The sequence below is a fragment of the Balaenoptera acutorostrata genome, chromosome 10, assembly GCF_949987535.1.
Source record: "Balaenoptera acutorostrata chromosome 10, mBalAcu1.1, whole genome shotgun sequence".
Lineage (NCBI taxonomy): Eukaryota > Metazoa > Chordata > Mammalia > Artiodactyla > Balaenopteridae > Balaenoptera > Balaenoptera acutorostrata.
This window is the reverse complement of record NC_080073.1, coordinates 13,200,861-13,226,938: the sequence shown is the minus strand read 5'-3', so window position 1 is coordinate 13,226,938 and position 26,078 is coordinate 13,200,861. Positions and strand designations below refer to the sequence as shown.

At 39.7% G+C, this 26,078-nt stretch overlaps 2 protein-coding genes across 12 annotated transcripts in view; one reads left to right on the top strand and one right to left on the bottom strand.

The window, feature by feature from the left end:
• The window catches only part of TRNT1 (tRNA nucleotidyl transferase 1), a 17,110-nt gene extending 4,031 nt beyond the window's left edge, over nt 1–13,079 (top strand). For all 7 annotated transcript variants that reach the window (XM_057554529.1, XM_057554531.1, XM_057554532.1 and 4 more), the window contains exons 3-8: nt 2,653–2,846; nt 5,643–5,781; nt 9,658–9,784; nt 11,044–11,237; nt 11,880–12,133; nt 12,328–13,079. In XM_057554529.1, coding sequence (XP_057410512.1) covers nt 2,653–2,846; nt 5,643–5,781; nt 9,658–9,784; nt 11,044–11,237; nt 11,880–12,133; nt 12,328–12,576 — 1,157 coding nt within the window. In that variant the 3' untranslated portion in view covers nt 12,577–13,079. The remainder of the gene's footprint in view (nt 1–2,652; nt 2,847–5,642; nt 5,782–9,657; nt 9,785–11,043; nt 11,238–11,879; nt 12,134–12,327) is intronic.
• Nucleotides 12,329–26,078, bottom strand: part of CRBN (cereblon) — a 27,319-nt gene continuing 13,569 nt past the window's right edge. For 3 of the 5 annotated variants that reach the window (XM_057554526.1, XM_057554524.1, XM_057554527.1), the window contains 6 exons: nt 20,553–20,615; nt 19,315–19,399; nt 18,518–18,633; nt 17,959–18,023; nt 17,024–17,155; nt 13,892–15,518 (listed from right to left, as the gene is read on the bottom strand). In XM_057554526.1, coding sequence (XP_057410509.1) covers nt 15,338–15,518; nt 17,024–17,155; nt 17,959–18,023; nt 18,518–18,633; nt 19,315–19,399; nt 20,553–20,615 — 642 coding nt within the window. In that variant the 3' untranslated portion in view covers nt 13,892–15,337. Of the gene's footprint in view, nt 12,470–13,891; nt 15,519–17,023; nt 17,156–17,958; nt 18,024–18,517; nt 18,634–19,314; nt 19,400–20,552; nt 20,616–26,078 lie in introns of those variants that run through there. The other 2 variants (XM_057554525.1, XM_057554528.1) reach the window with 2 other exon arrangements.

Below are 26,078 nucleotides of genomic sequence, written 5' to 3'. Positions count from 1 at the left end.
GTGGCAGCTGACACAAATTAAGACCGTTTGGAATGATGAGACCCTGCGTTTCATGAGTCTTAAGCTTGAGTGTACAATTAACTTTAGTTGTATGAGGTGTTATGTTCACTTGAGTATGCATGTAGTTTACAGAGTTTGTTGGAGTGTGGAATGTGTCCTTGTTTCTGTAAGATTGAAGGTGTCAGTAACTGAGGGGAAAAAGGAGCCTCTTTAAGCTGGATAATCCTTACTGTTTTGGGTCAATATAGAATCATGCCTTTCTTGCAGTTTTTGTGACTGCTGTTTCACACAGGCATGTACATATGCCTTTACGTGCCATTCTCATTTATATCAAAATGTTAGAATTGTGAGAATTTTTGGACATAGTTACCCATTTCCATAGGGCTAATCAAAATGATGAATAGATTACTTCGAGTTCTGGAACATTTTTTTCTGTAATGTAGTTAATACACTGGATGACTTTGAACTTACAGTTTTATTTTAGTAGAGGCAGCTTGAGAATCTCAAAACAGTGGTTATCTTTGTGTTCAGCCTTGACCTTCATCCTCTTAAAGTAGGTTCAAATGAAAGTAAAACTTGCCCATTTTTTGCATTCCAACAGTTTCTTATGTACTCTCAAGTTGAAGGAAGAAAATCTTTTTAAAAAGTACACTTTTCAGTGCAGCGACCCTTTTTTTTTTCTTTTCTTTCTTTTTCTTAAGCTTGCGTGTCACACTTCAGTTACATCGTGAGCCAGTTTGGTATAAAGTTGAGTTGAGATAGGTTTTCTACCCTGAGAAGTGGGGAGACAAAGACATAAACAGGTAATTTTCATGTAATTAAAGATAGGCTGCTGTCGTAGCTTAGGTGGAATTCACTTTACTCCACCACGAGGAGAGACTTCCTAAACTGAATCGCAGGAGTTGAGTAAGGGTGAGCTGGGTCAGTGTGTGTTCCCCACTGTGTGACCGGTTAGTGGGTCATAAAGTCAGCTTAGTGGTCATGACCAGCCTTGAAAAATAGAGGAAAAGAGATAAAGAATGGAATAGATTAGATTGCATGGTATGTATAATAAGGGTAAGTACTATTTCATGAAACTCTTGTTTACCTTACCTCTCTAAGTCTCAGAAAAGCTTTGGACTAACAGATGATTTTTATATTTTATTTTAAGGGGCCATGGACCCCATTTTAAGGACTCATTGGGACTTGAATGGAAATGTGGAGTTAAAGGAGTTTGCACACTTGCTCTGGGAGGGGGCTCACGGAAGTGGTAACCCTGTGGGAGAGCCTTTAGTTAAGGCAAGAAGGTAGAGGGAGGGAACCATTGTTATTTTTTCACAGATCATTTTAGGACGTCTCCAGAGGTCTGCAGCTGGAAGGTCTGGGAAGCACGGGTGGGGGAGGAGGATGGCGGAGAGCACAGAGGCTGGCGTGGGGGTGGAGGATGGCACTTTGCGCTGTGGTCAGTGCGGCTAGAGCTCTGACGCGCTTAGCCGAACGCTCGGGTCAGCGCCCTCCTGCCGCAGACCAGCAGGAGCACCCCTCGCCGAGACAGGGCGCCCTGACCATGCGGAACCTTGGGGCACCTTGGGGCCTCTGCGTAACTGAGCTGTAGAAAGGACGTCTTGTAGGATTTGAGCTTGAATCACGTGTTTTGGGGGCAAGTGGAAGAAGCGGGGCTTTGCTGTGCATCAGGTGGTGTCAGGAAGCAGGGGTTAACCTGTGATTGTCTTAATAATTCTTACCTGGAAGGTGGGAACACAGTGTGAGGCTAACGCTGACTGGGAACTAGGAGTATCACACGTATGAACTGTTACAGGGTGCTGTCTGGACAGTGTTTGTGTCTCATCTGTGTTCAGACATGATGACAGGTTGTCTTGATCTTGGTCGCAGCGTGGCCGTGTCTGCTGTGGATGTCCTCTGCCACGGTGACGTTCACAGGAGGACACCTGGGCCTCATGTGCATGTCCAGCTCACAGCAACACCAAGGCTTGTGTGGTGGTGGTGTCAGGCCAGGTCCTGGACGTCATGCTCACTGGGTCCCTGTGGTGTCCCTGAGTCACATGGGTGGTAGTGGTGGACTCGGCCTTGTCCTCTGCCTGCTTTGGGTGTCCTGGACTCAGGTCCTCACAGTGGCCCCAGTGTCATATGGCTTCTCCATAGAAGAGCTCTGAGCTGGTTTCAAACATCAGATGTCGGTTGTTTCTTGAAGGGTTCTCAGCTATAACGTTTATCGTGTGTGGTGTGATAGACTAATGTTTGACGGCTTCCTGCATGAATATGTTGTCTCAGCATAATACACAGAGAGAAATACGTGCAAGAACACTGCACATTTCTAAAGTATGCACATAAACCCGGAGAGAGAAAGCGGAATTATTCACTTTACTTTTTAGTAGTAATTCACATTTACATTGATGACCTTGAAGCACTGTGGAATTCTAAATGATCTTCCGAATTAACCTAAAAGAAATTCTGCACATTCCCTGCTTCTCATGGTTGTTAGAGGCATTCCGCTGTTGGCAGGTCGCTTCATTGCTGTGGGCCTTGTTCTCCTAATTTTTATGTAAAAAGGCTGAGTTCAATAATCTCTGCTATCCCAAGTAGATGGGAAAACTTGTACTTCTGTGCTTAAAAGAAACACACTGAAACAGAAAACGTTCTTTTTCACCTCAGAATTATTCATCAAAGAAAATCATGAGTTAAGAATAGCAGGAGGAGCAGTGAGGGATTTATTAAGTGGAGTAAAGCCACAGGATGTGGATTTTGCTACCACTGCTACCCCTGCTCAAATGAAGGAGCTGTTTCAGTCGGTCGGCGTTCGTATGATCAACAACAAAGGAGAAAAGCACGGGACGATCACTGCCAGGGTGAGTGAAAAGTTTGACAGGAACTGCATTGCCTTTTTTGGTAAGTTAAAGAATTGTTATATATCATTTCTAGTTTTTAAAAAGCAAATAACAAAAAGCCTAGTTAAAAAAAAAAAGTCAGTCTCCTCTACCCCCTATTAAATCCTGCATCCTCCTTTGTTGAAGGCCCTTTTATTTTTATAGTAGTTACTTTTTCCCTCCACATTTCTAAAAAAGACCTTTCTACGCTCCAGTGTTTCATTTTCGTTTTTAATTTCCAGTCTTAAGATGTTGCTCGTTGAGGTCCTGCAGGGAAGATGATTGGGCCTTCTTATCACACCCTCCTCAACAGCAAGCACATACGATGCTCCTTCCCTCGTCGTCTCAGTACACATGTGCCATGATTTTTGGTTAAATAAGTGCGTAACTGTTGTTTGTGGCTGGATCGTGCAGTGTGTCTCGACTACATTCCTCGTGTTCCGTGCTTTGGGTTTTCCCTGCAGTTAATGGCGTAGTTCTGTGACACAGCTCTCGTGTGCTGCTCGTTCATTCATCCTGTGCTGTGCAGTTCCTCCCGGTGGCTTTCACCACGTCCAGTTTCAGTTCCTTTTTCTGGAGCCAGCTGACCGGCTGCAGTCTGTCTTCTCCCATCTGTGCACCCTAGGCCGGCTCCCCACTCTCATCCTGGCGTTTCCCCGCACCAGATCTTGGGAGCGTCCTTGGCCTCTTACTTATCAGACCTTCTGGTTCCTGATCCCGTGGTAGTCTTTCCTGGATTATGCCCTCATTTTGGTAACCTGAGAGAGCTTTACATGTGTGAAATGTTTTTATTTTACCTTCACACTGATCTGATAGTTTGGTTGGCTGTGGAATTCAAGGCTGGGAATTATTTTCAGGCAGAAATGTAAAGGCTTTGTTTCTCTGCCTTCCCGTGCTGCCACTGAGAAGTCTGAGCTCATTCAGATCTCTCCTTTGTTTGAGACCTGATTATTACTATTTTTTCCCCCTCTTGGAAGCCTTTCTGATCTCTTTATCTCTGGTGTTTTTAATTTCAAGATGACGTGCCTTGGCTCGGACTTATTTTTTCATTCATTGTGTAGGGCACTTAGAGCCCCCTTGTGTTCCCCTCCTGATGTCATCCCCTTTGTTAAATGTCTTTCCCTTTGACAAATCCCGTGATGTTGGACGTTGGACCACGGGGACTGATCTCCTAGTTTTATCTTTTGTCTCTTATTTTATATTCTCATTTGTTTTATTTTACTTTCTCTGAGATTGCCTTAACTTGATCATCCAATTTTCCTATTGTATTGGCAACTTTTGCTGTCTTCTGAATTCTCAAGAGGTCTTTCTTACAGTATTTTTGAAAGCTTCCTGTTCTTGTTTCAGATGCAGTATCTTCTCTTATTTCCCTTAGGGCATCAATTATAGGTACTTCGACAATGTCTTTATTTCCTCTGAGCTTGTTCTGTCTTTGCTGTTGGCTTTCCTTCGGTGTGGGTGTTTTTCGGTCTCTCTCTCTCTGTTTGGGTGATCGAGTGTGTGCAGAATGGCCTGAGCACTTTGCTGTACTTCTGTGTGGGAGCGTCAGCCAGGTAGTTATGGGGCCACCACTGTCAATATCAGGAGGGCTTTCATTAGGGGACGTCAGAGGAATCCTCCAGTGTTACCCAGGTTAGAATAAGCCTGCTTGTTAGCATTTTGAAAACCAAGTGGGGAAAGGGATAGGGGTCATGTTGGTTTTTCTTCATGTTATTCTCATTGTGGTGCATCACTCCCATGGTCATGTGTCTGGTGCCCCAAGTTCTGATTATTTTGGGGTCAGCCTTTCTGGTTAATCTCTGTTTCTCTGCTTGGGTGAGGGAGGCACTCTGGAGGTCTAATTGTTTCTTACACGGATTTTCAACAGTCTTCATATTTCATACCCTTTTCTTTGGGATAACTTGTGCCTCAAATTCCTGATTCTGAAATTCTGTAGTGAGAACTAGTTTGTTTGTAGAGAAGAATATGTATGAGGTTGAGAGAAATTCTAGAACAGACTTTTACGGATCATTAATGACTTTCAGTTCCTGATGAAGAGATTCCAAGCTCCTGCTTGGCATGTAGCACCCTTTGCTGTCTTCCCCTACATGCTGATATGCTATTTGTCCAGTGTGCTTTCTCTTACACGTATCCCTCGTCCTCTCCATTGTGCCTTTGGTCATCTTTTCTCTTCATCTGAACGTTCTTCTTCCCACATCTGCATGTGCATATCCTACTTATTTTTCAAGGCTAAGACCACATGTCCCTCTAACATGAGGCTACCCAGCTTTTCCCAGCTGGAGGTAATCTCTCTTCCCAAGATATATGTGGCACTGTATTTTAACCTCATTGATGATTACCAGTGAAGGAGCTGCAGGATGTGGTACCTGTATTTCTTCCTCTGTCAGTCCTTTGCTCAGTGGTATATATTCTGTAAATTGATATTCAGCTCTTTGCAAACTGGAGCTGTTAAAATATATTTCAAAGAGTAGCCTGGTTTGAAATTGAAGAACCAGAATATACTATTTTTAAGGGCTCTTCCCTTCTGCCACATGATTTGTCAGACATGCCATTTTTGTATGTCAGACTCATCTTTTTTAATTAAGATGGGTTTATTATTTCTTAAAAATTATTCTTTGGATCTATCTTTGAATACTGTGGGTGTCTTCCTGTCTCAAGGTATATGTGCACTAGTTGACTGTAAAAAGAAAGAAAATACCTGTCAGGACTGACATGTTTTTTTCAATTCATCCAGTGATACTAAAAACGAATTTTAAAAAAACATGTATTTACTTCCAGCTTCATGAAGAAAATTTTGAAATTACTACACTACGGATTGACGTTGCCACTGATGGAAGACATGCTGAGGTCGAATTCACAACTGACTGGCAGAAAGATGCTGAACGCAGAGATCTCACTATAAATTCTATGTTTTTAGGTAATATATGTAGATAATGTTTTAATTCAGTCAATCCGAATGCCTTCTTTTTGAGTGAAACCTGCATCCTGGAAATGTTCCCCAGCTTGAGGGGTTGCATTAGTTTCTTCTAAGAGACGGCCTGTTGGTTAAAGATGACCCTGGAGCCAAGATCCCTGGGTTCCTCGGACTCCATCATTCTCTCGCTGTAGAATGAGGAAGGTGATGTTAGCTTCCTTTGCAGGGTTGTTGTGAGGATTAAAGGAGCTGGTCATGGCGAATCCCTGGCACAGTGCCTGGTACCTTATTAATCGCATCTAAAAATGTTAGGTTTCGGGTCAGAAACGCGCACACAGACACACACACGCCGTGCCCCTTCTCCCCTGTCGTTGCTGTGCGCACACTCCACCCTCTCCTCTCTGCCGGAGCCGGTGGTGCACTTGGTCGGTGACGTCACCGCTTCCGCTGCCCGTTGCTCCGTGTGCCAAGCGCCACTTCACCGTCTTCTGTAGCGTCGCGTTTCAGGAATTGTCTGTGCTCCGTCAGAGTTGGCGTGTGCGAGGGAACCTGTGTATCATCTCAGCTTAACTTGTTCATGAAAGGAGTGGGAATCATCATGGGAGTAGATGTGAATTACGTTAGTGTTTTGGTGCACAATTGAAGCATTATTTCTTGTCCTTTAAATTTTAGACAAGCTCTTCAGGTCTAAATCTCTGGATTAGAAAAGAGAGATGGAGCATCACTCTTCGTAACCTACTTTGGGGCACGGTAACTGTGGAAGGATGAAGCAATGGGATCCACTTCGTGGGATGGGGAAGGGGGCTGTAGGCCCAGATGGGGTCTCTCGCTACTTACATTAATGCCAAATCACATTTCTACAGCACCTACTCGGTTCAAGGCTCATCAGTGCTCACCTGATACACTTTGGCTCATTTAATTCTCAGAAAAATTCCATAAAGTGGGTATTAAACTCATTCGACAGATGAGGAAACAGACTCAGAGATGTTAAGTACTTGAGCTCAAGTCATGGAGAGCCTTGACTGGTTTCCAAAGCCTGGGTGATGTATGACCAAAGGCAGCCCAGCTGGAGGCATGTTTTCTCTCCATTAGGGGTGGGACTCCAGGTGTTAATTTCTTCTTACATCGTTTTTATTTAAACTGCTCCAACTACTGCAGTGTATGAAAAACCTTACAACTAGCTTCTCATACGCACACATAACTAAAAGAGAGAAACTAATAGCCTTTTTCAAGAGACTATTTTATAAAAATAAAAGCTGTTCTTATTGGTACTACTGTTTTCTAACATTTGCTGAACCCTCATAATGTGCCAGCCAATGTTCTAAGCCCATCACATAAATTTAATCTTCCCACCAACCCTATGAGTAGTTCCTGGTATTTAACTCACGATAATTTGCTCCAAGTCCCGCAGCTGGTCAATTGGAGAATTAGGATTCCAACTTAAGCAGCTTGGCTCCAGAGGTCACATCCTTAACCACCACATCATGCTCGGCAACACAGCTTTATTTCTCATTTTTATCCATCATTTTTTTTAAAAGGGTATTCAGAGCAAAACAAAGTACATGCCTATATATACTCAGTAATCCTTACCTTTAGCCCATTTTCCCATCCAGACTTTTTTCAAGCCTTATCAGATAAAGCATTCCCGGTTCTGGGGGTGAGGGTTACTTTGCTTTTCAAACCCTTATTTTCCGTTTTGTCACACTATGTTTTTTTCTTCCAAATTTGATCTTCTCTTTACTGAAAAAGATCTTATTATTTCCACATTCCCCAGGGAGTTAAGAGTCTCTTCATTAAGAGAAGTAACATGAAGAGACAGATATATACCACATTTATGTTCTACTTTGTAATCATTATCTTTGTCTCTTTATGTAGTTTGTTTATTTTCATTTCCTGTTATATCTTTTTGAATCTGGAGCCTTATAAATTGGCTCTAAGTGTCAAAATGCCCTATCAGCCAAAAGAGCTTGGCAAGTGTTAATTAAGCCTGAGTTTACCAGTGTTGTTGCATTTGGGATAATCAAAGAGCATTCAGGTTCAAGAGAATTAAAATGACAAGTGGTTATTTTTTGTAGTAGTGGCAGTGCTTCCTTTCTATGATGCCACGAGGTGAAGTCTCTCTTAGGCTCACAGAGCTCCCAGTTTGGGTGGTTGAATGGTACCTGTGTCTTTGCTCAAAGTGTTTCTCTTTTTCCTTCTTAGTTCTCAGGGTGACCATCTGTCTCTGTTTGCCTAGGACTGAGCTAATTCCTGAGACATGCGATTTCCAGTTTTAAAATCAGGAAAGTCCTGGGATAACTGGGATGAATTGATCACTTTACTCATACCTGAGGTTTTATGTGCTTTATATTAAAATTGTTTTGTTAGGTTTTTTCATTTTGTTCAACATGTGAGAGAGCATATTATAGAAATTGGTTTACAACATTTTGAATGGATATTAGGTTCACATGGTTCAAAATTCACAAAGTTTAAAAGGCTGCTTGGTGAAGTGTCACCATCAGATTTACTGTCCTCTTGCTGACAGTGTAATAAGACTTGGATCCTTGCCAAGCTGATACAAATCTGGAAAACGGTTATCTCATAAACTTGCATTTCTTATGACTAAGGTTGAAAATCTTCATTTTTAAAGAGGCTTTTGGTATTTCCTGTATATATTTTTAGCTCATTTTTCCATTTATGTGGTCTTTTTCTATTTAAGAGCTTTTTGTAGATTATCGAAATTAGTCATTTGTCTTTATGATACAGACCGAAATGTGTTTTTCCCAGTATGTCATCTGTCTAATGCTTTGCATTGTGATGTTGCTTGCTGTGCAGGCATATCTGATGTTTTATGTAGTTGGATTTATTAATTTCTTTGAAGGCTCTGGTATTGTGTTTTGTTGTTTTTTCTTGGTAATTATATTTTGAAAGGTCATCCCTATTTCAGGATTATACAATTTTTTCCTGTGGTTTATTATTTATTACTTTTAGTACTTAATTTCTCCAGATAGTTTTTACTACTATGTATTTTTTCCGGATTATTTTGGTAGTTCTTGTTTATTTTCCATTATTCACGTGAAAATCAGCTTGTTTGACGTTGTCTCAGCCCACTTCATACTGGCATAGGTCTTGTTTAGTTTATTGAGTGTATTGTCTTTTAATTGCTGGTGTAAATGCAGCCTTTTATTCCATTATATCTTCCATTTGATACTGGATATAGATGAATGCTATTCATGTCTCTATTTCAACCTTGTAACTCTTCACTTTGCTTAGTTTTTACTGTTTGTGATAGATTTTAGCTAATTTTCTTGAGTTTTCCAAATTTTTTCTCAGTTCCTTTTAATTTTTTGAATTGAGGTAGTAATTGAAATACAACCTTAGTTTAAGTATACAATATGATTTGCTACTTGTATATATTAAGAAATGATCACCACAAAAAGTCTAGTTAACATGTGACACCATACATAGTTGCAGAATTTTATTCCCCTTGTGATGAGAACTTTTAAGGTCTAGTATCTTATATGTAATACAGTATTGTTAACTGTAGTCACCATGCCGTGCATTACCTCCTCAGGACTTATTTACTTTATAGCTAGGAGTTTGTACCTCTTGACTCTCTTCACCCACTGCACCGGCCCCTGGCCTCAGCCTCTGGCAACCGCCAGTCTGTTCTCTATCTGTCAGCTTGTTTTTTTAAGATTCTATATAAAAATGAGGTCATATGGTATTTGTCTTTCTCTGTCTGGTTTATTTCACTTAGCATAATGCCCTCGAGATCCATCCATGTTGTCACAAAATGCAAGATTTCATTCTTTTTTATGGCTGAGTAATATTCCATTGTGTATGTGCCATTGTTTTCCAGTTCTTAGTGATTTTTCTTCCCTCTTTTCTAATGAATAGGTTTCGATGGTACTTTATTTGACTACTTTAATGGTTATGAAGATTTAAAAAATAAGAAAGTTAGATTTGTTGGACAAGCTAAACAGAGGATACAAGAAGATTATCTTCGAATTTTAAGATATTTCAGGTAAGGATTTCTATAAATTACATTAATGATACAGTTTTGAATACTATTACCAGAGCACAATTCTGATCATGTGAAATGCACAGCAGGTTAGTGTACACAATGGTGACATCCCAAATGTCTGTCTCCAAGAGACAGGATACTGTGGCTCATGAGATAATATTTAGATACTGCATCTTTTCATTGTCCAAAACAGTTACTTGCTCCTTTCTGTGATGATCTTTTAAATAATTCAGCTTTAAAAAGGTCTTTTTTCTTTTTGATTGAATATTTTCTGCACCAGTCATTCATTACACGGGTATTTGAGGGCTTATCACAAGCCAACCCTTGTGCTAGGTGCGTTGAACAGAGTAGTGAGTGAAAGCATGCCTTCATGTGGCTTACCGTTTTAGGTGGTCATGGGAAATCTGTCCGAAGAATTGGGAAGGTATGAAATGCATTTGGATGGTTCTGTGGGTAGCAATGCTTTTTCAACTCTGAACTCTAACATTTAAAAAAACTATTGTAACTGGCTAATTTATGTCTACTAATATTAATTTTTCACTGGTTGGGATCACTCAGAATATTCTTTGACAGAGTACGCATTTTGTCAATAAATGCTACCCCTTTAGACTTCAGTGTTGGCAAACCGTCTCTCTTTACAAATCATGGGACACAGACTGAGGCACAGCCATAGCCATTCAGTCATTTACTTTAGATCACTAATGAACTGAATTTTGAAGATATGAGTGGTAAAAACAGGTGTGCTTTAATGCTTCCGGTTCTGAGAGCCCATGATACACTCCCTTGTCTGCAGCGAGATTTGTTTTATTTGAAGCTCTTAATTAAAAGTATTGATGTGTACAGACAGGCAGTCTTTGAGGGGTTAAGACTCCTCCAGCACGGCATTCCAAGTCTTGTTTCAGTGCCTGGACAAGACTGCTCTGGTTTATGCATCCCCCGTCAGTACCAATTCAGAGACCTCTTTTGCTGGCCATTCTAACGTTTCAGTCAGTGATGTGAAAGTGCAGTGAGGAGGGGGTCTGGTTCCTGCTGACTTTAAGAAGGTTACGTACACTTTATTGGACCTCAGGTTTTCTCATGTGAGAAAAGAGAGAAGGTGAACTGACCAGATGATTGTTAAGGTCGCTCCTAGACTGAACTACTTCGCTGTCGTTTCTGATTAAATAGATGTCTGCAATAGTACTGGTAAAATGAAAAGCAGATTTTTCTGGTGAAACACCAGCATAGAGGTAGTACACTCTGAGACTTTTGCTTTGTAGGTTTTATGGGAAAATTGTAGATACACCTGGTGACCACGATCCTGAGACTTTGGAAGCAATTGCAGAAAATGCAAAAGGCTTGGCTGGAATATCAGGAGAGAGGATTTGGGTGGAACTGAAAAAAATTCTTACCGGTAACCACGCACATCATTTGATTCACCTCATCTATGACCTTGATGTGGCCCCTCACGTAGGTGAGTCCAACGTAAAAAACGTTTGCCTTTTTGGCCACGGAACACGGCTGGTTTAAAATTTCATAAGAAAAAAATGTTTACCAATCCTAAAAGGAAAAATGGAGTATTTTAAAAGATGGTAATAAACTTTGAGGTCAGGAGTAGGACAGTTTTTTTACAGGTAGGGGACAGCGCAGAGAGAGCACATTGTGGAACAAAGTGGCCTCTGCGGTCAGTCCATCCTGGGTTTCAGTGAGGCTTTGCCACTTATCAGCTTTGTGACTTGCGTTATTTCCTTACGTGTTAGTTTCTGAATCTAACGGAGGGGTATGAAAGTGATGGCATCTGTCTAATGGAAGGGCTGAGAGCTTCCGGGAGTTTAATACACGTAAAGCACGGAGGAGACCTGACTTATACGTGGAAATAGTTCAGTAGGTATTAAAATTAACATTCAGAAGCAACAGCCGGTGTTCGCGGCGCGGGAGAGGACAGCAGCAGTGTAGCAGTGTTTCCTCTGTAACGTGGAGCAGCAGGCCGGACCCCTCGTGAGCCCTGGTGCCAGGGCGTTTCTGCAAACGGAAACAGGCTTTGCTTACGATGGGAATCTATTTTATTAAATGTATCCTCTCTAAAAGTGGGTGAAAAATGCTTTTGTCCCTACAGGCTTACCTGCTAATGCAAGTTTAGAAGAATTTAACAAAGTCAGTAAAAATGTTGAAGGTTTTTCCCCAAAGCCAATGACTCTCTTGACCTCACTGTTCAAAGTACAGGATGATGTCACAAAATTGGATCTGAGGTTGAAGATTTCAAAAGAAGAGAAGAATCTCGGTTTATTTATAGTTAAAAACAGGAAAGATTTAATTAAAGCAACAGATAGTTCAGAACCTTTGAGACCCTATCAAGACTTCATTATAGATGTAAGTATGTTCTAGGCTTGGTCAGAATATAAATCATCTTTGCTAATTGTGGAACAAATTTATTAATACTAAGACCCACAAAGTATTATGTGAATTTCTTTTATTTTAAATGAAAAATTTCACATTGAGCATTTATTTAAATTTTAGGATAAGATCATTAGCAAGTGTGGTAATGTTTGATTTTGGCCCTTAAGTCTAGAGAATCTGATGCAACTGCTCGTGTGTGTGAACTCCTCAAGTACCAAGGAGAGCACGGTCTTCTGAAGGAGATGCAGCAGTGGTCCATTCCTCCATTTCCTGTAAGTGGCCATGACATCAGAAAAGTGGGCATTTCTTCTGGAAAAGAAATTGGGGCTCTCTTACAGCAGTTGAGAGAACAGTGGAAGAAAAGTGGTTACCAAATGGAAAAAGATGAACTGCTAAGTTACATTAAGAAGACCTAAAATTGATGAGAGCTGGCTACTAAACAAGCAGAAACGTTTTGTTAAGACTAGTTTTTTCCCCTCCGCCCTTAGTGAGATTTAAGAGACTGGAATAGTGAGATTTAAGAGACCGGAATAAAAGCCAGCTTAGAGGATCTCTTCAGAAGAATAAAGGTCTTATTTTGTGAAATACAATTATATTTCAGGCACTAAAGGAAAGTCTACGTCCTCTTAATCTGATTTATATCACTGAACCTTGTAATTCTTTTGGAATAGTTCCTAATGAGGAAAAAAAAGAGTTGGCTTCGCTTAATCTGTCTAGGTTTTTTTAAAAAAGTGGGTTTTTTTGGTTTGTTTTTGCACAGGGCAGAACTAAGATTAATCCTAACATGTGGTAACTGTTTTGAAAAAGATGTTTCTTAGTATTTGCAATTGAAATACCTGGTTTAATTTTGTACAACGATTGTGTATGTGTCAGTTTTTAATCTGAATTCCAGAATAAACCTGTGCTTGAAAATAGCTGACCAATTTGCATAAAGTATCGTATATAAAATGTGAAGATCAGATGTGTCCCACGTGGCCGTCATTCCTACACCCAGGACTTGCCTTGTTCTAGGGAGCTGTAGTTTAGTATGTAGTTGATACTTTTCTCTGCCATAATGAACGATTTCTGTAACCTCCTGCTAAGCCGGGAAAGATTAGCTTGAGGGTTAGTCTTGAGCCCGTTATTTTAATAAACATTTCCTTTGGAATTGGAAGATAAATGTGGGTATCTATATATATATGTGTGGGTGTGTGTGTGTATATATATATAACAGGTACCATATATACGTAGTGACAGTACTGCTGCCACTTTAAAGTAAAATAAGGGTTATGGCCTTTTGCTCTTTAAAGATCTGAGGCCAGATGCTTGCAGTGGGTGAAGAGGTGTATCGCACAAAGTATTATTTATTCTGACATTTTATAAATTTTCCTTTCTGTGTAGCCACTCATAGCATCTTTGTGCGCTACTGGCAAATAGCAATTTTGGACCTTGATAAAACAATTTTGAAAAGCATATTTCTGTTAAAGCCCTGCTAAGAGGAAGTGTGACAGACAAACACTCAGTGTACAAACAGGGGCTATGTTGCAAGAAAGGGAGCCTCAGAAACGACTGCACACAGGTCAGTAATTAAACGTCTTATAAAATAACCCACTGAAATATTTAAGTATATTAAGATATATTTGGAACCAACACTGTAGAATTCCTACTGTGCTATGTAGGAAGTATGCAGATTTAGCTATTTGAGGTCTGGCTTCATCATGTATAAAGAGACTTTTTAAAATAGTATATGCGTGTTTTTATATACCAGGAAATTTTATTTGCATGTGTCAGTAAATAATATAGAACATTCTGAGATTACACTCTTCAGGGGGCCAAATGTTCCCTCACTACATCTGGTTTAGAGGACGTTTTAGTTCAGTGTAAGACTGACTATATGAACAAATAGTAGAGTCATTAAAAACCCAAGGTTATTATTAGTTGTAACAAAGTAAAGGTTAGGCATATCAAATACAGAAGGGGCACATGCTAAAAAACCGACAGCGTCCTTGAGTTGCTTTTCATTTTACTCTCTTTTTACATAAATGTGCAACCTTATACTCAGTTGCGGATTCCAGGCTAGGCAGTCAAAACCATTGCATGTTTGTTTGGAAAAAGAAAATATTGACAAATTCAAACATGAGAAATTTAACAGTCCGTTTTTGGCCGCATCCATCGTACCTGATTAGCTGAACTTTTCCCAGTGAATTATGTAAAGCAGTGAAGGAGCATCAAAATTACGCAAATGTAAAAGGATCCAATAAACCCCTTGAATGTATAAGCAAAGAGGTAGGTGGCAAATCAGTCTGTCTAGAACTTTATCTTAAGAATTATTTCTTACACCTAGATTATCTGCTTATGAGTAGATATTTTACATTATTTAAACAAAGAACATGTTTAATTTAGTTTTGCTCTTACAGTTTACTTACAGAGTTTCTTTAGTTTCCATTGAACAAAATAGCCTATAAAATACATTAGCACATCTCACTTGTAGGAAGGGGACGTGTTTTAACACCTGTGTTCCACAGTAGTCTAGGAACAGAATAACCAAACACACAAAATACTATTTTCACTAACAAACAAACAAACATGTTAGGAAAGGAGAACTTTTATTTTGGGGCTCAAACTGTGTACTTTAGTTTCTCTGAGATACTGATTTGTAAATTTTGAAAGTATTAAAGAAAATCAGAAAGAACAAAGCCCTTTTAAAATAATACACACTGCCTTGCCTCTTTCAAAAAGGAACAGTAACAGTACCAGTGCTTGGCACCCTAGTTTTTGGAAACTTCTGCTGTTTTGAGCATTGATACAAACGTGCCATTCTGTTCCATGTATCAGGATCAAATGAGGAACCCTCACATTATAAGAATTTATAGGAATTTCAGGTATGTTTTGTGCAGGAAATACTCTCACCAGTTTCACAGATGTCTTCATGTCCTATCAGATCCCACAGAATAAGAGCACCAAGCTCGTAAAGTAGGTAACTCCCAAAACCATGTATTCTAGACTGCTTTTCATCCTCTTCAACAGTGTATTTTAGTCTAATCTTCAAATACTGTTGTTTGTTTGACTAAGAAACTGCAACCTTCCATGTAATGTCGCTTTTTACTTAGGTATGCATCAAAAGCAGTAATTTCCAAAGCAGACCTGATGTTAGAATACTGATTTTGCTAAGGAACCTCTTATCCCTACCGTATTCGTTTATAAGCAGAGTATTATTTTGTCTGGGCTTATGTCATCTTCGGTGTCTGGGATCGTGGGCAGCAGAGCAGATCGAGTCAAACCCCAGAATTTTTGAGGTAACATGTCTTTTTTGGTGGCTGTAAATTTCCATCCAATGTGGCTTGCACAGATCCTGCACTGGGCAATGGTCCAGGCGAACCTATAAAATTAAGGAAAGGTATCAGCTGAGGCTGTGTATCCCAGCCTATCAACCATATAAACCTGTTAGGAAGACAGATCTTAGAGCCAAATTCTAAGGATGGGGAAGAAGGAATACTCTTGAGTTTGGATTTATACAGTTTCCTGAAACAAACCTCACAAAAAGATTTTCTAGTTCAGTGGTTCAGCATGGTAATGCGTCAGTCTCTATATATATGTTACTTGATTGATTGTGCTCTTAAGCTGTGCTTAAATTTTTTTCTCCAATGCCAAGAAAGAAAAAAAGAATAATCTTATTAATACAGATGTTTTTATACAAGTTGCTGGTTGCCAGGACCACACTCTAAATTGCATCTGCATTTTCTTTGTTTTGTATTGCACTCAAGTTAGAAAACAGCAACCACCGGTAGAAATACACACTTTTGTGTGAGTTACAACTGGGGATGGGGGAGGTAAGTGTTTTTCTCACGTAAGAAAGATTTCAGGACTACTCTTCTAAAATGAGAATGATTTGTCAGGTAATTCATCCAAAAATACAAGCCATGGCATTACAGAAAGAAAACCCAAACAAACCAAAAGCCCCAAACCATGTAATGGTACTTTTTCCCCTGGATATAGCCCCCATTTAGTATTTATGTTATGTTAACATGTTAATTCTAGTTTTAGTCCTTAAGAAGGATATCAAATAAGACTGGACAATCCAAGTGATATGGTTCTAGGTCCAGAAGAGTAAGTATAAGCACTAATCCCTACTCAGCTTGCCTCTTTCAAAATAAAAAGGCTGAGCCAGTATTTGGACAGATAATAGGGGGTCTTGAAGATAATATGGCTCAAGGAATCTAACAGGTGGTGCTGTTGGTCCCCCAGTCATACTCTGAAGGGCACTGGGCTAAAGCAAAAAAAAAAAAGAAAACATGCAAACTAGAAGAAAAGCAAGCATGGTTTCTGTGTGTTTGGTGTCTGTCACTGCTTGGGTAACATTCTCTAGTTTAACACTTTACAGAATATGATACAGATACACAGTGGACCCTCGCTCAACACGGGGGTTAAATCCGCCTATAATTTACAGTTGGCCCTCATATCTGTGGTTCCTCTGCAACCAACGATTCAACCAACTGCAGACCACGCAGTACTGTAGTATTTTTACTAGTGAAACATATCTGCGTCTAAGTGGATGCAAGCAGTTCAAATCCACGTTGTTTAAGGGGTCATACAACAGTTGATTTTCAGATTGAGCAGACAGGAAAATGAGTGCGGATTGTGGATTAAGTGTATATAGTTAATCTGAGGAGAAGTGCAGTTGCCACCTTCTTTCTCCCTAACATTACATTCAGTGAGACTATGCAAGAAGAGCTTTGTCTAGCCGTTCATGAAATGAACATTTAAACAGAATTATTCACTTCATTGTCTATTTCTGATTATAATTCTAGCAGCTCTGCTTAGGACTCTGGGTTTTTCTTCCCAATTAAGGCAAAACCAAAAAAAAAGTGACCACCACCACATTACCCAGGAAACCAGCTGTGCTCTGTAGAAGGCCGGCCGATCAGATTCAAGTTGCAAGCCTTATACACGGTAAGCGTCTCATGCACGTATCCGTGAGGATTCACATAAGCTGCCATCGGCCCACATAAGGATAAACTAAAACAGAGAATCAGCACAGAGGATAAGTCAAGTCAAAATGGGGTGGGGTGGGGTGGAAATAACATATTTTAAAAGTTCACCAAGAAACAAGGTTCTAAGAGCTATATAGTTTTTAACCTTTTAGGTAAAACTAATAATAAGAGGTTGGCAGTCAGCCCAGTTTTGTTTGGTCTAATGTTTTCCATGATGACAAAAAGGAAAATACTGCTAGTTTTTAAAATCTTCCTCAAGATAGACATTGCAAAATATATGGACTCAACTTCCCCTAAAGGAGCCTGAGAGGGGAAGTCCAATGACAAGTTTCCACTTGGTCATTCTTGGGCATCTGAGTACTCTGCAAACAGCAGTTCTTCCCTTCTTGATTTATAATGACTTTTTGTCAGAAAAGCATCAGTGCATGTTCAGAAGCACGTCCTCCTTTATCTTTGACGCTAGGTGGCGAAACTGATATTTGAGTGAAATATCATGGTAGGTAGGCACTAAGAAGATATCCTCTAATTGACAGATTTTCAACAAGGAGGTGGGCGGGGGGAGAGAACTGCTCAGCTGTTGTACTTCACCATGCTCATTACCTATGAAAAAATCCCTTACATACCCCCACTGTTGTTCTGGGTACCCAGTCAGGAAGACTGTTACCCAACGTGGAGTTAATTCCCCCCCCCTATTTCATTTGCTGAGTATTTGTAATTTAATGGAGGGAAATATATGGAGAACCGAAATACGGTCTTGCCTGTTAATTCTGTTATGGCAGTTGGAAAAACGTATTCAGATCTATACTAAAAATGTAATAAAGATCTCACCTGAATATTTCATTTTTGGTTGTTATTTCTGTTTCTTGACATTGTTTACAGCAAAGAGATGTACACTAAAAAAATTTAAAAGAAAATTAGTGGGGAAAATGCTCCCAAGGTGTTGATCCCTCTGATTATCATATTTTCCTTCCAGCCATTCAACAACATAGTTTTAAAGATGGAACAAGAAAAACACAATCTGAGATCTAACACACATTCGCTCACAAAACTAATGGCCTTCTAGGATAGAGAAATAGTGACTGATATATATATATATACATATAAAAAACCATACATGGTTCATGTAGAAATCAAGTGTTCAAAGTCTGAATGAAGAGCACATAAAGGTTATATCTGAGGAATGCAAAACAATTCAAGTTTCTGTCTTATGATCCCAAATGAAATATATAAAATAATCCTTTAAAATATTTTTAATGCCAACCATGATGGACAACTAGCTCTCTAATTCCATGACTACATGAATGGACCCTACAGATAGTTCTAACAGCACACCCTCGCTCTCTAGACGGACTGAACGTGGGCATCCGAACATATTCACTTTACTCACTTTATTCATAATGTCTAGTTCACAGCGAAGTCGTTGGATCGCACTACCAATTTTAAGGAGCTGAATTCTTAATACATCATCAATAGGAAGACAAGCAGCTACTCTGTAAGAAAAATCTTAAAGACATGGTGGGTTTTTCAAGCTTTAAACTTAGGAAGGAGTTAAGTATCAGGATAGCTTATGAATGCGATAACATCCTTTTGAAATAAACCCTTCTCTACAGGGTTCCCAAAGAACACATTTCACACAATTATAAACAGTACTACAGTATAACCAGCTCTTAGGAAGTTCTACAATGTAACTTCTTTCCCCATACTTGTTTTTGTAAATGTTGTCTTTTAAATTAAACATGAAATCAAACCCATGTTAGAATAAGTCACTTATTTGCTACGAGACTAGAAAAATAGCTAAACTGTACCTAATTAACAGATCTGTAAGTAAGGTAATAATAAGTCCTGGTACTGCACTCACTTTTAATGGCACCTTGAAGACCAGGGAAAGGAGAGTCTTCACACTCAGTGTTTTTGGATGCAGCAAGCCATTTATTGCAACATGAACTTTTTATGAAAACCTTGCCTAAAATAGGAGTGCTCAGAGAATTTAAGACCTTCGCTACTATTAACTAAAAAATACTCATTTTTTTTGTAATTGCTCAAAGCACAAGAAGTGGGTATGCTTTTCAGAATACTAATTAAAAAAATTTTTTTTGGTTTCATTTTCATTAAACAGAAAACATACAAAATAATTTCTTTCAGTAAGGCATCACAGGTCACAGGAAGGAAACTGATTTTTCATACCTATTGGATTTGAAGGAAGAGAATCCTCTTTCAGATTTTCATCCCATTCGTGTAGCTGTCTCTTGATTCTCTCCATTAAGGTTTCCTTGTTTTGTTTGAAACAAAAGTAGCCATAATAAGGTTCACAGACTTTTTACACTTTACTGGCAGCTTGTCAACTCAATAAACCTAATAAATATATTAGCAGCAATTTAAGTCATCACTACCTAGTAAAATTCCGAGTTTAAATGTGTCTGTTTTCTTAGGCAGAAGTGATGGAAGACCCAGCTTTGCCCAGCACTAGGCTGGCTTTCCAGGCCTCTCCTCCCACGCTCTGGCTATCTCAGAGGCCTCCTCTTCCCTTTTCTAGGAAGCCTTTTCTGTCGGTCCCTGTAAGCTGCACCCGCACTTGCTACCTACACACCTTCCTTGGCACTTACTACATAAGATGCTCACTGTCTTTTCACCAGTGGACGCAAAAACCACTCTTGTCTATTGTGTGTTTGTAATGGCTCAGAAGCTGCTGAAGGGCAGACGGAACTGTAGTTTCCTTTAGTGTTGCCCATGTGGTAAGTGCTCACAACCTATGGGTTTAGTTTGCCCAGGGCTCCATATCTGTGGGCGGGCCGATTCCCTAAGCGAAAGGCTAACATTTGTTGAACGTCTGCGACATCCCAAAGACGATAACCCATTTTATAGATAATCAAGTTTTGCCCCACACCACAGGAAAAGTAACAGAAATCAGGCTTTGAACACAGTCTTTGTGTCTAAAAAGCCAGATTCTCTGAACTATTCCAGCAGTCTCTTAATTTTTCAAGATGTCATGATGCCTAATAAAAAAATCTGAGGTGCAAAAACATTGGTGGATGCATCAATTAGTACACTAGGGATCAGGAAATTGAAGTTAATATACTTGTTTAGGAAAAAACCAAAACATTGTTGAAGGATTCTTTATTTTTCCTAAATGTAACTAGCCCTTGACTCAGCAAAATTTCAAATGCTTAATAAACCCTAAAATGCCTCAATATCTTGTCCTGAGGTTGCAAGCCACTATAAACTGAGGGAAAACTAAAAATCTATCACATTAAGAGCCAAGTCTATCCAGCAGTATGATTCCTGCCTGTTCCACTTAAATGTAATGAATGGCATTAGTTCCAAAAATAAAACCACACTGGGTATGAAAGCCTATTTTGTTCTAATGACCCTTAATTATGCCATGGCTTCCCCCAGGAGCACAAAGTTCAAGGTAAGTTACTTACAGCATCATATAAGGAATACAGCCAGCGAGGCCATGAAGTCAAATTTGCACAATGAAACTTTCTCTGAAAACAGAAAAAAAAGTCACTTAAAAAACACCACAGAATCAAGATCTTGTAGTAGAAAGAAACACGTTTAAAAAATGATCTTGGCCCAGGAAGACTTTCTAATTTCAAAAAGATGGAAAAGCTTACAGATAATCCCATAATAGACGATTATCTATTATATTTGACAATGATGTTTTTACTTGAATTCCTGCAGCATTTGAATGTTGCGAAGACCCAATAATTAAGATGTCAGTCCTCAGAGTATATATTCAATGCAACACCAATGAGATTGGCACTTAGAAGTATAATTTAAAGTTCATCTGAGAGAACAGAGGTGTAAAAACAACCAAGAAAATCTGGACAGGGAAGTGTTCTATAGGACACGAAAACAGGATTGAAAGGATGCACTGCGGTTGTAAGCAACCTAACCATCTCTCAACAATAGTTAAATACAACAGAATACTTTGACACCAGAGAAGATTCTGCACCTGACCAAAGAATGTATAGAATATAAAGAATGATCACGTTTTCTTAATAAAACAAAACCTACATATGTACACATATTTGTAATTTTGTACACAAGCTGTCAATTGACAGAGGGCATGACACATGAAACTGGGTGGGAAAGGGGTACAGGAGGTCAGAAAGAACTATCAGAGTGGAACAAGAAAGGCAAGATAACCTTTAACAAAATAAAAGGGAAATCCTACGCTTGCGCCTGCAAGACCAAGTGAGTGGGTGCGAGTTGGGGAGCGTGGGTACACGGCACATGCAGAGAGGACTTGGGGTCTCAGCTGATGGCTGTAAGCTAACCAGCGCACGGCAGAGCTCAGCCCCTACTGCCCCCCCAATCCTATTCTAGCGCTATTAGAAGAAGACTAGGCACTAAGATCAGACAGTAACGGTGCTCTTCTGTGATGGTCGGAAATGGGAACTTTCCCTGTCAGGGGCCAGGATGCTGAAGATAGGTCTAGAGTCCACACTAGGGATGTGTGGTTTGGAGCTGCCTCTCAAGAGGATGTGATACTTGCTTACGAATAATTCAGAAACTGCTACGTGGATGAGGACACACTTGCCCTCAAAGGCTCGTGGGCTACAGCTCTAACCAATGGATTCTCATTAAAGAAGAATTTTTGGCTCAATATAATTCTTATGTTTGAAGCTACCCAAAGATGGTCTGGGATGGCCTCTGAGCACATGCTCAGGTAGTGATTTAAGCCTGAGGAGTCAGACCAAAACCTAACGCTAATAAGAATTTTTGTCAGAGTCCAGTTACAGAATAAAAAATGCTAACAGCCCATCAGGTAACTGAATATTCAGTAATAGTAACGGCAACCACTTTACATGTCTTAAAAGATTTTGATAAGATTGGCAGTATTATCACCCCAATTTAAAGGTAAGGGAACAGGCACAGAAGGATGCTTGCTCAAGGTCACAGCTGGTAAATGGGGATTGGCTAGGACGTGCATTCAGGGGGTCTGACTCCAAGCGTTACTTATTCAACAAATATTTTGAGCACCTAGGATGTACCTGACATTATTTTTATGCATTTGGTGTATACCAATGATTAAAAGCACAGCAAAAGAATAAAATCATTGCCCTGTGGAGCTTATGTTTTAGTGGGGAGAGGCTTACTTTCTAGAGGGGTACTTAGCATTACGAAATGACACAGATCCAATGAAGTTTCAGTTTGGATGACTGACACACTCTGAATTCAGTCACTAATGTATACTTCACACATCAAAATGATCACTTTTGTGATACAAAAGCAAGTAATTTGACACCCACAGAAAGATAAAAAGAAATTAAGATAATTTATTTACATATAAACATTACTCCTTACTATAATACACAGCGAATAGCATATGAAGGGCAAGGCACCATCCGGGTCGGTGTCATGACCGTCCGATCTGCCCCTACCAGGCTTTGTGAATGCGAACAAGCTGCAGCCTCAGGTCTCTGTTCCCTACTTTTCAACGTGAGGCGGCCTCTAAAATTCTTTATCAGGATTACCCTGACAGATGCTACAGTTCTATTTACAAATCAATTAAATATACGTACTACAACCTTAATATTTCACCCTTTAGAAAGTCAACTGTACAAACTGAAGAGAAGTAAACCAGAAGAGATCAGCTAGCTTTTACTGAACTGCCAAAATTTAAGCCACTTCAATATCCTCAAATTTAAGAGTTCCATTTAGATTCCTGGCACAATAGGAAAGGCCCGACTTATATCTGGGTAATACTGATGATAAGTCCCAGCAATTTATGGGCATTCTTCAAGTCTATCAACACCATGATTTACTTCCTAAAAGGGCTATACTTCAAGAAAATTTTAATACTAGCCAAAAAGTTAGGTGCTTAAAAGTGACCAATGACTGATTCTCCAATGAAGTAGTATTTGCTCCAGGAATAGGATTTACTCCTGAAAGCAGGCAGAAAGGCCCTTCAAATGACTGTCTGTTACGTGGAGGTAATCCATCACAGTTTTTCCATTTTTAAGCCTCATAACTATAGCTTCGGCTTTGCCTCCCAACAATGTAGAATGTTCAAAAAATGTCAAACTCCACTTAAATGGTTCTTTGAAGTGCAATGAAATTGGAAGAGTAATGTGAAAGGCTAAGTGTGAATAGTAAAATGTTACCACTGGTTTACATAGTGACCAAAGGTGGTCGTTTGTTGTATTAACACCTATCACAATCAACAATGTAAATGATAAAAATTTATCCAAATAATTCAAGCTTTTGAATTTCTGAAACAAGTTTTTGTTTCCTTCCTTCCTTCATCAAATCCTACTTGCTTATAAGAACTGGAATGGAATGGCGAGCTTTTTCTTGATCCCAAGGCTTATAAGCTCACAATGGCAGATGGGCAACTATAAGCTTAAGGTGTATGCCAGGGAAATCACTACTCTGGTTTGAGGAAGTCCCTGAATACACACAGCCACGATTTCAAGACTTTTCTTCTCTCTACGATAAAAATAGACAACAAATATCATTGCTCCTTCTGCTACTATTATTATCCTGGAACAAGGCAACAACAGATTCTAATGGCCACGTGCAAAAGTTAAGAAGCAGTAGTAGCCAAACAAACCTTGAATAGAGAAGAGCAGTGAGGGGTTACTGGTCATATTTTTACTTACAAAATTATACACTCTCCACAGTTATAGCAGTATCCTGGTGAGGCATAAACAAACTGATCACAGAGCAGAAGAAAAAATAAAATAAAAAACATGAATCTGGTCTATAATAAGGTAGCATCTCAGTAAGGGAAAATATGACCCTCTCAGAAAATGGTCAAAGGACAACGGGGAGCTACCTGGAAAAAGGAGCACTGAAACCATAGCAGGACAAACTACACTTGGATCAAAGCTTACATTCTGATCATTAAAGACAACGAAATCAGCAGTAAAAGATGACATGTTTTACTTTTATTAAAGAATGAAGACTCCTTTGCACAGGGAAGTATTTCTAGTTATGATTCAGAATATGGAAGTATTAAAAAAAAAGATAAATTCAACTATGTATGACAGCACACCAAAAACAAAGTTAAAAGACAAAAAAAATGACAAACTAAAGGAAATGTTTGGAACTCATTAATCACAGACAAAAGGATAAGCTTCCTAATGTGTAAAGAACTCCTAGCAATCAATGAAGGGCGAAGACTATGAAGACAATTCCAACTAAAGGAAATATGGATTGCTCTTAAACACAAAATGCCACACAGCTCACTCATATTCAGAGAAATTCAAATTAAACCTCCAACAAGATACTGTACTTTACTTATCAGATCAGCAAAAATGAACCTGGATACTCTAAAGCCTTGGTGAAACACTGACAATCAGGACACAGATAGGAACAACCTCCTTAGTGAGGTACTTTGAAAACACCTGTCAACAGTACAAGTGCAGTTGCCCTGACATCCGATAACCCCACTTCTCAAAATCTGCCCTATATATTCACCTGTATGAAAGGTCATTTGTACACAGCACTTAGTGCAGGTCTGTTACCCAGAGGGGACTGGTTATATAAATTATAGTGCATCCATACAGAGAATACTGTGCAGCTTTCAAAAGAAGGAAGCAGTGCTCCAAAAACGAATACAGAAGAATCTCCTGCACTCTTGAGAGAGAAGACGGTGCAGGACAGTATGGATCCTTTTACGTAAGAAAAAGGAAAGAAGTTAGAATATTTATCTGTATTTTCATGAAGAAACTTGGGAAGAAGACTGAGAAGCTAACCTGTGAACTCCTGTTTGGGGCCTCCCCCTTCTGAGTTAGCTCAGTTCCTCCCTGTTCTGTACGAGAAGCAGGAGGAACCATGGCTTATAAATTTAGCAGAGACCAGACGGATACGCTTCAGTCACTTTCTTAATATGTTCCCACATTTGATTTCTTTCTTTTTTTTTTTTTTTTAACAAATTTATTTATTTATTTGTTTTTATTCTGGCTGTGTTGGGTCTTCGTTGCTGTGCGTGGGCTTTCTCTAGTTGCGGCAAGCGGGGGCTACTCTATGTTGTGGTGCGCGGGCTTCTCATTGCGGTGGCTTCTCTTATTGCAGAGCACGGACTCTAGGCGTGCAGGCTTCAGTAGTTGTGGCACGTGGGCTCAGTAGTTGTGGCTCGCGGGCTCTAGAGCGCAGGCTCAGTAGTTGTGGCTCACGGGCTTAGTTGCTCCATGGCATGTGGGATCTTCCTGGACCAGGGCTCAAACCCGTGTCCCCTGCGTTGGCAGGCAGATTCTTAACCACTGCGCCACCAGGGAAGCCCTCCCACATTTGATTTCTTTTTATACTTCATACTCTTTTTCTGATTAACATAGAAGGGCTTTATAAATGAACAAGTAGATAGATAATCTGGGCAAGCAGGGAGTGTACTTAGAAACATTCACATTGTACTCCAAGTAGGTGAAACAACACTTTCCTCTCTTTCAGGGAATCCCACTTCAGTAAACCCAGTGAAGAGAGAAAGGCACTGTGATAAGAAAGGAAATAAGTAAACATGAGTTTCAAAGATCAAATCACTGAATGAGGAAGGTTTCCAGATAGAAGTGGGTTTGGAAGAGTGCTTCCTGATAATACTGGCCTAACTCCTTAATCATTAGGGACATCTTCTCCAATGTTCCCTTGTCAGGATGGAAGATAACAGAAGCGTAAATAATTTTGTCATTTGGATTTTTTAGTTTTCAATGGCAAATGTTAAGAGAGGTGTGCACACAGTTTCAAGGTTAACTGAATACATGTCAGGAAGACTCCACTCCACTCCTAGACCCTTTAAGTATCTTCTCTGGTGGAAAAGTGTGTGGCAACCCGATTACTGCGAGTTGGCTTAAGAATCAACTAAGCATCTCCCAGTTCTGGCCCCGTGAACCACTTCTCAGACACAAAGATGCACAAGTCAGATGTAAATAAACTCTGCAGAGAGGGCTGACCCGAGCCCCAGATCTGCCTGAAGCCAAGTGCTGTGACGCAAGTTAGTGTCCGGC